The 12,254-nt window shown below is 37.5% G+C and overlaps 1 protein-coding gene across 1 annotated transcript; it reads right to left on the bottom strand.

Moving 5' to 3' along the window:
- Window positions 1–8,783: 8,783 nt before the first annotated feature.
- Window positions 8,784–9,200, bottom strand: LOC130981048 (extensin-like). Its single transcript, XM_057904688.1, has one exon. The coding sequence runs from the start codon at window positions 9,198–9,200 to the stop codon at window positions 8,784–8,786; it is 417 nt and encodes a 138-aa protein (XP_057760671.1).
- Between the last annotated feature and the right edge of the window lie 3,054 nt (window positions 9,201–12,254).

Genomic DNA, 12,254 nt, shown 5'->3' with positions numbered 1-12,254 from the left:
TAATAAGCCCAGAGCACGCAGTCTTGAAGGAAACATTCATCATCTGCCCAAAATTGTCTCATACCTGTTTATGAGACAAAATTCTCCAGCAAACACATCAGCACTTTTCAAATAAAGAATTATAACTCAAAATTTCTAGACAAGTCCTAAGCATGCAGAATCTATCCTCAGCTAATGGTTTAGTAAAAATATCTGCTAATTGCTCTTCTGATTTAACAAATTGAATGCGAATATCCCCTTTTTGGACATGTTCTCTTATTGAGTGAAATTTCACTTCAATATGCTTAGTCCTAGAGTGCAAAACTGGATTTTTAGAAATATTGATGGCACTCATATTATCACACATTAAGGGAATATTTTCAGCATTTAATTTGTAATCAGCAAGCTGTGTTTTTAACCATAAAAGCTGAGAACAACAAGAAGAAGCAGCTATATACTCAGCCTCTGCAGTGGATAAGGCCACTGTTGGTTGCTTCTTACTTGACCAAACATTTATGGACTTTCCAAGGAAGCAGCATAAACCAGAAGTGCTCTTTCTATCAACTCTATCACTAGCAAAATCTGCATCACAATAACCAACTGCAGAAAAATCATCAATCTTAGGATACCAAAGACCAAAATTGGATGTGCCATGAACATATCTAATGATCCTCTTAACTGCCGAAAGATGTGACTCTTTTGGTTTGGATTGGAACCTAGAACACAATCCAACACTTTGCATAATATCGGGTCTAGAGGAAGTTAAGTACATAAGAGAACCAATCATTCCTCTATACCTCGTCTCATCAACATCTTTCTCATTTTCTCCCTTATCTAATTTAAAATTTGGGTGCATGGGAGTTCCCATGGGTTTGGCATTTTCAAGGCCAAATTTCTTAACTAATTCCTTGGCATACTTTTCTTGATGAATGAAAATACCATTTTCAGTTTGTTTAATTTGTAGCCCAAGGAAAAAATTAATTTCACCCATCATACTCATGTCAAATTCACTTGTCATGAGCTTTCCAAATTCAGTACAAAGGGATTCATTTACTGATCCAAAAATAATGTCATCAACATATATTTGGACTAAAATAAAAGAGTCATTAGAATTTTTGATAAATAGAGTTGTATCAGTGGTGCCTCTTTGAAAACCATTTTTTAAAAGAAAAGAGCTAAGTCTCTCATACCAAGCTCTAGGAGATTGTCTTAAACCATATAGAGCTTTAGACAATTTAAAAACATGATTGGGTAGCTTTTTATTTTCAAAACCAGGAGGCTGCTCCACATATACTTCTCTATCTATCACACCATTCAAAAATGCACATTTCACATCCATTTGGTATAGTTTAAAACCACAAAATGCAGCATAGGCTAGGAGAAGTCTTATGGCTTCCATTCGGGCAACAGGGGCAAAGGATTCATCAAAGTCTATTCCTTCTTCTTGGTCATATCCTTGTGCCACTAGCCTTGCCTTGTTTCTCGCAATGCTACCATCTTCTCCCAACTTGTTCCGGAATATCCACTTGGTGCCGGTCACTTTCTTTCCACTTGGACTTGGAACCAACGTCCACACTTGTTTCTTTTCAAACTCAAGAAGCTCATCCTCCATAGCCTTGATCCAAGAGGGGTCACTAAGGGCTTCCTTGACGTTTTGAGGCTCCATTTGTGAGAGGAGGGCAATGTTTGAACCTTCATTTGCCTTTCTAGTGGAAGACCTAGTTTGCACTCCATGAGAGACGTCCCCAATTACAAATTCTTCAGGATAATTCTTCAAGAATCTCCATTCACGAGGTCTGGTGGACTTAGAGGCCGATTCGGTCACCAAAGGATTCTGTAGGCTGCTGTCTGCAGAATTTCCTTCAGATTCATGAGACAAAATGGAATTGTCTCTTGAATTTTCAGCATTTGCTGTTTCTGGTTCAGCTTGTCCAGAATTTTCTTTTCCATGATTCTGAGCAGCTTCATCATCCTTCTGAGCTTGATTTCCTGCATCACCATCTTCCAAAATGCTTTGCACCAAGTTAGTATCACAAAATGTAACATGTATGGACTCTTCAATAATTCTAGCATCTTGATGATAAACCCTATATGCTTTACTAGTTGTGGAATATCCTACAAACAAACACTCAAAAGCCTTTGGATCAAATTTTCCCAAATTTTCTTTGTTATTCAAAACAAAACATTTGCATCCAAAGATGTGCAAGTAATCTAAGTTTGGTGGGTAGCCTTTCCAAAGTTCATAAGGGGTTTTCTTCAAAAATTTTCTTATGATTGTTCTATTCAAAATGTGGCAAGCCGTGTTAACCGCTTCAGCCCAAAGGAATTTTGGAACATTACTCTCACAAAGCATAGCTCTTGTCATCTCTTGTATGCTTCTATTTCTTCTTTCCACAACACCACTTTGTTGTGGTGTCCTTGGACAAGAGAAGTTGTGAGATATTCCAAGTTCCTCACAAAAGGATTCAAACAAACTATTTTCAAATTCGGTTCCATGATCGCTTCTTATAGAAGAGATTTTCAAATCCTTTTCATTTTGAATTTTCTTGCAAAAAGGTTCAAAGGCCGAAAAGGCTTCATTTTTGTGTGCAAGAAATAAAACCCAACCAAACCTAGTATAGTCATCTACAATTACTAAACCATAATGTTTACCACCTAGGCTTTGAGTTCTTGTTGGACCAAATAAATCAATGTGTAGCAACTCAAGTGGTCTTTTAGTAGAGATGTCTTCCTTTGGTTTAAAAGAACTTTTTGTTTGTTTTCCCATTTGACAAGCATCACAAGTGATGTCTTTGTCAAATTTTATCAAAGGAAGACCTCTTACTAATTCTTTCTTTACAAGTTTGTTTATTTGAAACATACTTGCATGGCCCAATCTCTTGTACCATAACCACTTTTCAGAATCTTTAGAGTGGAGACAAGCTACATTTTGATCTTTTAGTTCATCAAGAGTAAGTCCATACATATTATTGAAACGCTTGGCAACAAAAATCACTTCATTTGTCTTTTCATTTACAACACAGCATTCAAGCCTTTTGAAAACAACTAAATATCCTAAATCACACAACTGACTTATGCTCAAAAGATTGTGCTTTAAACCATATACCAAAAGCACATCATCACTGAAAGTAGATTGCTCATTACCTACTTTTCCAACAGCAATGATTTTACCTTTACCATCATCTCCAAAGGTCACAAAACCTCCATCATACTTATTTAGTTTGATGAAGTAGGTTGACCTTCCTGTCATGTGCCTTGAACATCCACTATCCATGTACCACATGTCCTATTTGTTCTTGGATGCTAGGCAGATCTGCATGAAGAGTTTCAAGTAGCTTTAGGTATCCAAACTAATTTGGATCCTTTTAAGTTAATCCATCTTGGTTGCCCAAGTACATTGAAATCACAAACAACATTGTAAACTTTGTTTCCTACAACTCTCTTTTCAATGAAGCATTGTGCATATGAGTGACCAAATTTCTTGCAATTAACACAATGATTTTCTTATGTGTGCCGCTGAAATTGAGGTGAGTTATATTGCTTGAAATGATTAAATGGTTGGAATTTTCTGGTTTTTGGAGGATATGCATTTCTTTTGACAAACTGATTTTTGTTATAATTAATCCTCTTTGTAAAAATGTTTTCACCAGAATTTTTTTGAATATTTTTACCTTTCGAAAATGAGGTTTTGTTGTAAAATGGTGGTTTCTTGAAAACATCCTCATTTTTCGAAATGTGACCCAAACCTGGCCGGTTTGAACTCGGTTCAGTTTTTGGTGAATGCTCAGTTTCACTTGTGTATACTTCATCAAATGTTTCTTCAAATGTTGGAGCATTTTCAGCACCAACTTTGTTTGGTATAGTTTTGGTATTTGATGAAGAAGCCACAAACTTTATAGTGGAAATATTAGAAACTGCATTTTCCTTGGCAATGTAGCCTAAACCAGATTTTTCAAACAATGGTCTTTGATTTGCAAGTAATTTGTCCAAGTTACAAGAACCTTGAGCAAATTTTGCTAAGTCACCATTCAGCCTTTTAATTTTGTCATTTAATCTTTCATTTTCAGCAATCAACTCATGAGAAGGATCCACAATGTGCTTTCCTTTTAATTTTTCAAGTTCAGATTTTAGAAATCTGTTTTCTTCAATGATGTCCAAAGCACATTCAGTTTCCTTCACTTTTTCTTTTAAAAAATTATTTTCAGCTCTTAGCACATCTCTTTCAGATCTGCATTCATTGTATTTGTCAAGCAGTTTTGAGGTGTTTAAGGTAAGATCATAAATAATAGCATGCAAGTCCTCAATGGTCAAATCATAATAATTTACCTCATCAAGATTGTTGTTTCCAGCCATGAAGCAGTCTTTGTTATCTCCTTCTGATTCTTCTTCTTCATTTGAGTCATTCTCAAGATCCTCCCAAGCTGCCATGAGTACTCTCTTCCTTTCCTTCTTTCCTTTGTCCTCCTTTTTGAGCTTTGGACAGTTTGACTTGAAGTGTTCAGCCTCCTTGCAATGATAACACGTCACCTTGCTCAAGTCTATCTTGTGCTCCTTTGAACTTGAGCCCTTGTATTTGCCTTTGCTCTTCAACATCCTTATAAATCTCCTAACATAAAACAAAAGCTCGTCATCTGAAATACCATCACTTGACTCACTCTCTTTCGGTTCTATTTGTGACTTAAGGGCTATTCCCTTTTTCTTTGAGTCTGTGTTTGTGTGTGTGGCTTCATAGGCAAGGAGTTTTCCTCTCAGCTCATCATAGGTTATGGGACTTATGTTGTTACTCTCGGTTAGGACAGTGGCAGTATTTTTCCACTCTTTTGTGAGGCTTCTAAGGAGTTTTCTCACCAAGGTTTGTTCTGCATAATTTGTACCCATAGCATCAAGGTTGTTAATTATGATTGAGAATCTCTCCAACGCTTCATCAATTCTTTCTCCATCCTTCATGCTAAACATCTCGTACTCTTTTCGCAGCATATCAATCCTCGTTTCTTTGACTTGTTTAGTGCCTTCGTGTGTAACCTGGAGTTTTTCCCAGATTTCTTTGGCTGTCTTGCATCTAGACACCTTCCGGTATTCTTCAAAGCTGATAGCACAGTGAAGAAGGTTGATTGCTTTAGCATTCAGCTCTATCTTCTTCTTATCATCTTCATTCCATTCAGCTTCTTCTTTTGGAGTCACCACTCCATCAGCACTTATTTTTGTTGGGATCTTTGGACCGCTCACAACGATCTTCCATAGGTTGTAGTCAATGGATTGGATGAAGATCCTTATCCTTTCTTTCCGGTAGGAATAGTTCTACCCGTTGAAGAAAGGTGGTCGGTTGTTTGACTGACCTTCAGTGAGGGTGTAGGCAACTGTGGTTGTGCCCAAGTTGTTCGCTATTGGATCTTTGCTCCAAGCGGTTAAGCTTGATTCTTGAGACCTTAGCTCCTGATACCAATTGAAGGTTGTGGTAGGCTTAGAGAAGGGGGGTTGAATCTATGCCTTCCTTTTAAGTTGCTGTTTTGACCCTTTTTAATCAAAGTTACAAATCTGATTCTGTTTGAACTCAACAGCAGAAATTTATGAGACAATTTATTTTTGTCTCATGAATATCAGAAAACAGAACATGACAGAGAAGAAAGAGCTAACACCAGCATATATCCTGGTTCGATTGCTTTGTGCTATGCAACCTACATCCAGTCTCCTCCACAACCATGGAAGAATTTCACTATAGTTAACAGTATTACATACACCAATTTCACACTCAAGTTCTAACCTAACTTGACATTGGCTATGCTAACACTCAACTATTCACTCTTAGTACTATCTCAACTAAGAATAGGATACCAACAGGTACAAGATACAAGACACTTAATCAACCTAAAGAAATCAGAAAATAACTCTAGGCTTTTCTCTCAAGTGTTTCACTCAGCCTTTTTCAACTCTTGGCTTTTTCTCAAGCTTTCTCACACTGCCTTTTCTCTCAAGAAATTACAGAAAGATAAGCTTAGAAAAGTACATCACAATCAGAAAAACATGAAGGAGATTAACTTCATCAACAGCCTCTGTGCTATGCGAAAAACCAGATTAGCAAGCCTCTGATTCAGTTCTTCATACTGGCGGAATGCACCTTTGATTAGGTTACACTGTCTAGTTAGTTGAACTTCTTCAAAGAGCTCTCTCAGAACAAACTTTCAAACTCTGGTTTTCTCTCCTTGCTTCAGAATGAACAACAAGCTTCTTTTTATCTCCTTGCATGTTCCTTGGTTCTTCCTCCAAGGTCAACATCTTGAGCCTTGAGCTTCACCAACCCACAAGCTCACTTTTTTTCTTCTCAATCATCAAAGTAGAACCTTTCCTTCTGACTTTACCAACTTGACCGAAAGCCATAAAGGGGTAACCGAAATTGTTTTCCAATGGTCAACCAAAATCTGAACCATAGAGATGCAACTTGGTCCCCAAGAATCTCTTGTGACCGTGGATTTGTAGCAGTGAAGAACAGAGATCAACTTTTTCTTTGAATGCCATTTTCGGATACAACAGAGAGTAGGGAAGAAAGGATGAAGATCTGATGCATGCAAGACGAGATGGATTACCTTTCTTAAGCTTGATTTGTATTAGATTTTCTGCTTTAGCTTCTGTGCTCCAAGCTTAGATTTTCTCTTTCTTGCTTCTTTGGTTACTGGCTTATGGAGGAAGCTTTTCTTCTCTTTCTCTTTCTTACTTTACTGAAGTCTTGATGCGACTTGATTAGAGAAGAGAGGAACGTTGCTTTGGTTGGAGCAAAATGGTGGGAAATTGAAAACAATTTCAAGCTTGGATCGGGTTCTTCTCTTTTTGGCCCGTGGTGCCTTGCTATGCTTCTTTGTTTGATAAGAATGGCTTGGGCTTGTCTTTATTCACACTTTCCATTCAGCCCATTAGCTTTGTTTTATTCATTCAACTTGGGCTGCCAAAATTGAATTATGGCCTGCAACATAACATAAATAATTAGCAATGTATACTTATTAATTTAACAACTCTAATTATTTATTTTGCCAAAAATAATGTTTGTCATCACTAATTAATTTGGTTAATTTTTTAACTCAACAATCTCCCCCTTGATGACAAACATGATCTAAGCAATAAGTAAAAGATATGAGTTTGAGTAAGGTTTAGAAACTCCCTTTGATTTTTGTCATTTGCTTTTATGTTGCTCCCCCTGGATTTATGCTCTTCTCTTCTTTCCTGTTTACATATGCTTCTATGGAACTAAATAGATGCTATGTACCAACCAAAAGTATAGCAAATAGTGACAGTTTAAATTGCCAAAAAATTTTAATACATCAGGGTCAGAGTCAGATAGCAACATATCATAAAGCAAGTTTCCAACCTCATTCACAACAGTTCACAATATCAAACAAAGTTCACAAAAAGTAATCAAATGCAACTTTAGTCAGAATGGCATATCAACTTTTGCTATTGCTCCTATTACTCCCCCTTTTGTCGTCAAGGGCGGATGATAAAAAGACCAACAAAAAGAAAGTCTTGTACCCTGCAGAAAAGAGTTAGAGCACATAACAAAGCACTAAATAAACTGTCAAAAGTGCAGCATAGTAAAAAGTTATTACAGTCATCCAAAATGAAACGGTGCAAAAATAACGAAGGAAACAAAAATCATGAGACACAAAGAGAGCAGCAGCAGCAGTTTTCATGAGACAAATCTTAGGCATCAGAACCATCCCCCTCCGAAGCAGCTTCCTCTTCACCATCGGTGGCAATGTCTTCATCATTTTGAAGGTTATCAATGAAGGTCATGAGCACAGCCACCCTATTCCTCGATTTCTTCAGAAAGTTCTCATGCTTGCTAGCTAGTTTCCTTTGCTCCTTGCTCATGGCAATAAAGTGATTTGATTGGGAGACAAACTCATGAGCAACATCCTTAACCACATTCAGCAGAGCCGATTTCTTTCCAGTGGAGATGGATGTTCCCTCAGTGGAAGGAGCAGGAGAATCCTCAGGGACAAAATCATCATCTTCATCATCTAGGACAACTCTTTCAGATCTAGTGGGTTCTTTGTTCTGCTTCACTGAACCACCTCCCTTTAGATATGAATGTCTATTTTCATATTTCTCATTGGTCAAGTCAACACCAAAATACTCAAAAATACAAGTTAGAAACATGCCATAAGGAAGAGCTTTGTCCTTTTCACTTCTAACAGAGTCAAACATGTATCTAACCATCAAATATGCAAATGAAATTTCAGTTTTGGTGAGAATGGCATATAAAACAAGAGTGTCAGTGTATGAAACCCTTTGATATGAACCACTTTGAGAAAGTATAACGTGGTTGACCATTCGGTGCAACTCAGCACGTTCATATCCTAGGGCTTTGTGTGTGGGTGTAATGCCATCTATTAAGGAAACATGTTCACAAATACTAGCCAGGGCATCATTGTAAGAAACACCAACTCCTTCATCCCACTTAACTGACGTGTATGCACAAGGCCCAACATCAGTATACTTCAAAGCTTCACTGATGGTTTCATTGTTTAAAATGATATCTCGGCCCTTGACATACGAATGAGCGGTGCCTTCATGATAAGTCATGTTTGCATAAAACTCTTTGACCAACAATGGATAAACAGGTTTTTTTATGTCAAAAAGGTGATTACAGTCCAGAAAAATTAAGTTGTCAACAAAAGGAAAACCTTTTCTTTTCAAAGATGGCAGATCAGCGAGAAATGAAGAGCATAGGGTACGATACTGGATGATTCCCTCATAAAAATCATTATTCATGGCAGATTTGAATCTATAGGGATTATAGTTTGAATGAGAGGTCATAAATGGGCTTTGTGATCAAATGGTCCAATTTCTGGTTCTTTAACATTTTTGAGAGGGACTCGAGTGTTACCTCTCTGTGAACGCATAGGAACTGACGTTGCCCTGTGTTGTTGTGGCTCAGGAACAGGTTCCTCCGTCGCCAGGCGCTTCCCTTTGGATGAGGATGCCTTTGAAGAGCCAGGTTTTGAAGAGGCAGGTTTGGAAGGCGTCGCTTTTGGTGGTGGAGTTGGTTTGGCAGAGGCAGGGAACCATGGAGTGTTCGTGGTTCGAGCCATGGGGTCACAGCGAGGAGGAGAGGTAGGAGGAGAAGAAGAAGGGGTAAAGGTTCGGTCTTGAGAGCAAGTGGAAGGCTTTGTGGGTGGTTTGTAAATCTTCTCACGAGGAGCCCTTTTTGCAATGACTTTCTTCCTCATTTGGTAAGATTCAATCTTTTGAGGGAAGAGAAGTAGTAAAGTGAGTGGGAAGAAACCGAAGAGAGTGTGGAGAAGTTATTGAGGGAAGAGAGTGAGTGTTGGTAACCGTACCCAAAAGCAAATTTCCAAAACCATGCAACTGCATCACCATTTGAAAAGACTTGACAAGACATGACCTCATAAAAGAGAAGATCTTATTTGATTTTTAAATTAAAACAGGAAATTAATTTTAAATTTTTGAAAGGCAATCAGAATTAAATTGAAACTTCTTTTGGACCAAAGTCAAAAATTAAGTTTTCAAAAAAAACTTCATTGCTTTCCAAGGGCATGGGAGGTTGTGCTTCTTCTTCTTGAATCTCCATCTCTTGATCAACCTCTTCCAAGTCTTCAACTGTGATATGCCTTGGAGGTTGTACACCCTCCTCAGCATCAATTTCAAACGTCTTAGAAGGGGGTTCTATGACTTGACTTTCCCATGGAGGTTCAGCATCTCCTAAGTCTTCAACCAATTCTTCTTCTTTGATAATTACAGCTTCCTCCATTTGTTCCAGTACAAAGTCATGTTCCGTACTGTCCACCGGAGTTTCTAGTGTCTCCTTCATGCTACGTTCATCATTAGATTGCCCACATGAAGCCTTGGGGGTTCCTTGAGTGTTTGAACGTTGGGAAGCTAATTGACTCATTATTGCTTGCCCCAATTGATGAATGGTTTCCTAACATCGATCCACTGTTTCCTTGAGACGATCTTTTGTCTCTTGATGCACTCGGCTTTCATAAATAGGATCATAGTGCTCTTGGATTGATGGATATGGAGATGGTGAATATTGAAGTGGTAGTTCTTGTGAGTAATTGGGTTGGAATTGGGGTGGTTCTATATATGGTTCATATGGCTCATAAGGTGGTTGGTATGGTGGTTGAGGGTTAGGGTCATATGGAGGTGAATGGCGTAAAGGGGCTTGTAAGTTTGGTGGTCCAAAGTTGTGTTGAGGAGGGGGTTCATAGGCGTATGGTGGTGGTTGTTGATAATCCATTGGAGGTGGTTGTTTCCTTGAGGGTTGATTAAATCCTTGTGGCTCCTCCCATCTTTGATTCTTCCAACCTTGATGCCTGTTCTTATTATAGTTTCCATTCCTAACAACAACATTAGAATCAAACTTGAAGCGAGAGGGGTGAGAATTTATAGTAGTAGGAGAAAATAAAAATAAAAACTAACAAAAAGAAAATATTTTGAAAAAGAGATGATTTAAAAAAAATTGAATTTTGAAAAATAAGATAAGATAAGATAAAAAAAATTTTAAAATAAAAATCTGAAATATTTTTTTTTAAATATTTACAATAACCAATAATACGGCACACGTTTGTAATTCCCCGGCAACGGCGCCATTTTGACGTTAGGATTTTTGCCAGTAAAGAATTTCATAAATACAGTCGCGTTGTAGATATAGTCTCTAAACCGACAGAAATCCCTTCGTACAAACGTTTTGGTTGTCACAAGTAACAAACCCCTTTAAAATTGATAACCGAGTATTTAAACCTCGGGTCGTCTTCTCAAGGAATTGCAGGGAAGTATGTTCTTATTATTGGTTATGGAGATTGTAAATTTGGGGTTTTGAGAATAGGGAGTAAGTAATTTAAATTGCAATTAAATAAATAAATAACTGTAAAATAAACCTTTGGCAAGGTATGAGAAATTGGAAGTCCAGACTTTGTTATTCTTAGCAATAATAATGAAAGTTGAATCTTAATTCCACTTAGTTAACCTTTGCTAAAGCAAAGGAAAGTCAAGGGACAAATTAGTTGACCTTTGAATCCTATTTATTTCCTAAGAAAAGGTTGGGATTATTGAAGTTCAGTCCAATTAGCAAAGATAACAGTTATCAATTATGTTAAGCTAAGATAACTCCTGAGTTACTAATTTCTTAACCAAGACCAAAAGGAAAAGAAGTTAAATATGCTGGAATGAAAATTGTCTTCAAATTGGGGATAATAAAAAGGGACAATCATAAACTGAAATACCTCAAATATCATTAAATAAAAATATCAAGTCTAACATGGACAATATCAACAGCCAATTGGGCAACATCAATCAAACACAATAAAAGCTTCAGAGTAAACAAAAATTAGAAGAGAAATTAAATAGTAAAAGGAATATTAAACCTGGGATCGAGAGTTACTCCTAAAAATAAGAGAAGTCCTAAATCCTAAATTCTAAAGAGAGAGAGGAGAGAACATCTCTCCAAACTAAAACTAAATCCTGGAAAGTGAATTATTAGAGCCCCCTCTATGAATGGATGCATTCCCCCACTTTATAGCCTCTAATCTGTGTGTTCTGGGCTGAAAACTGGGTCAAAAATAGCCCAGAAATCGCTTTACGTTCTGGTCGCGGCAAAGTAACGCGGTCGCGTCGTCTATGCCGCCGCGCGGGTTGCGTTCCTGCCAGGTCACGTGTCCGCGTGACCCACGTGTTCGTGTCGCCTAGCGTTGGGGCAGCTATGGCAAATTATATATCAAATCGAAGCGGGATGTTAGCTTTCCTACGCAACTAGAACCGCGTCGTTTGGACTTCTGTAGCTAAAGTTATAGTCATTTGAGTGCGAAGAGGTCAGGCTGGACAGCTTAGCAGTTTCTCCAACTTCTTGTATTCCTTCCACTTTTGCATGCTTCCTTTCCATTCTCTGAGCCATTCCTGCCTTGTAATCTCTGAAAACACTTAACACACATATCAAGGCATCTAATGGTAATAAGAGAGGATTAATAATAAGCAAATATAAATCCAAAGAAGCATGTTTTCAATCAAAGTACAAAATCAGGAAGGAAAATATAAAACATGCAAATAGTATGAATAAGTGGGTAAAGAGTTGATAAAAACCACTCAATTGAGCACAAGATAAACCATAAAATTATGGTTTATCAATGCTTTGCATTTGTTTGAGTTGACTTGGCTAGATTCTATCAAGACTTGCCACTTTTTGTAACAAACACCTTAACCATGTGATTATTTGATTTTTCCTAAGGATGAATAAGTAATTTTCTTTTCATCATTGTATTGGTTAT

The sequence above is a fragment of the Arachis stenosperma genome, chromosome 5 (assembly GCF_014773155.1).
Source record: "Arachis stenosperma cultivar V10309 chromosome 5, arast.V10309.gnm1.PFL2, whole genome shotgun sequence".
Lineage (NCBI taxonomy): Eukaryota > Viridiplantae > Streptophyta > Magnoliopsida > Fabales > Fabaceae > Arachis > Arachis stenosperma.
This window is presented reverse-complemented; position numbering and strand designations above follow the sequence as displayed.

Excerpts from the sequence above, each read along its gene's own strand:
- LOC130981048 (XM_057904688.1), bottom strand. The coding sequence starts at position 9,200 with ATGAGGAAGAAAGTCATTGCAAAAAGGGCTCCTCGTGAGAAGATTTAC.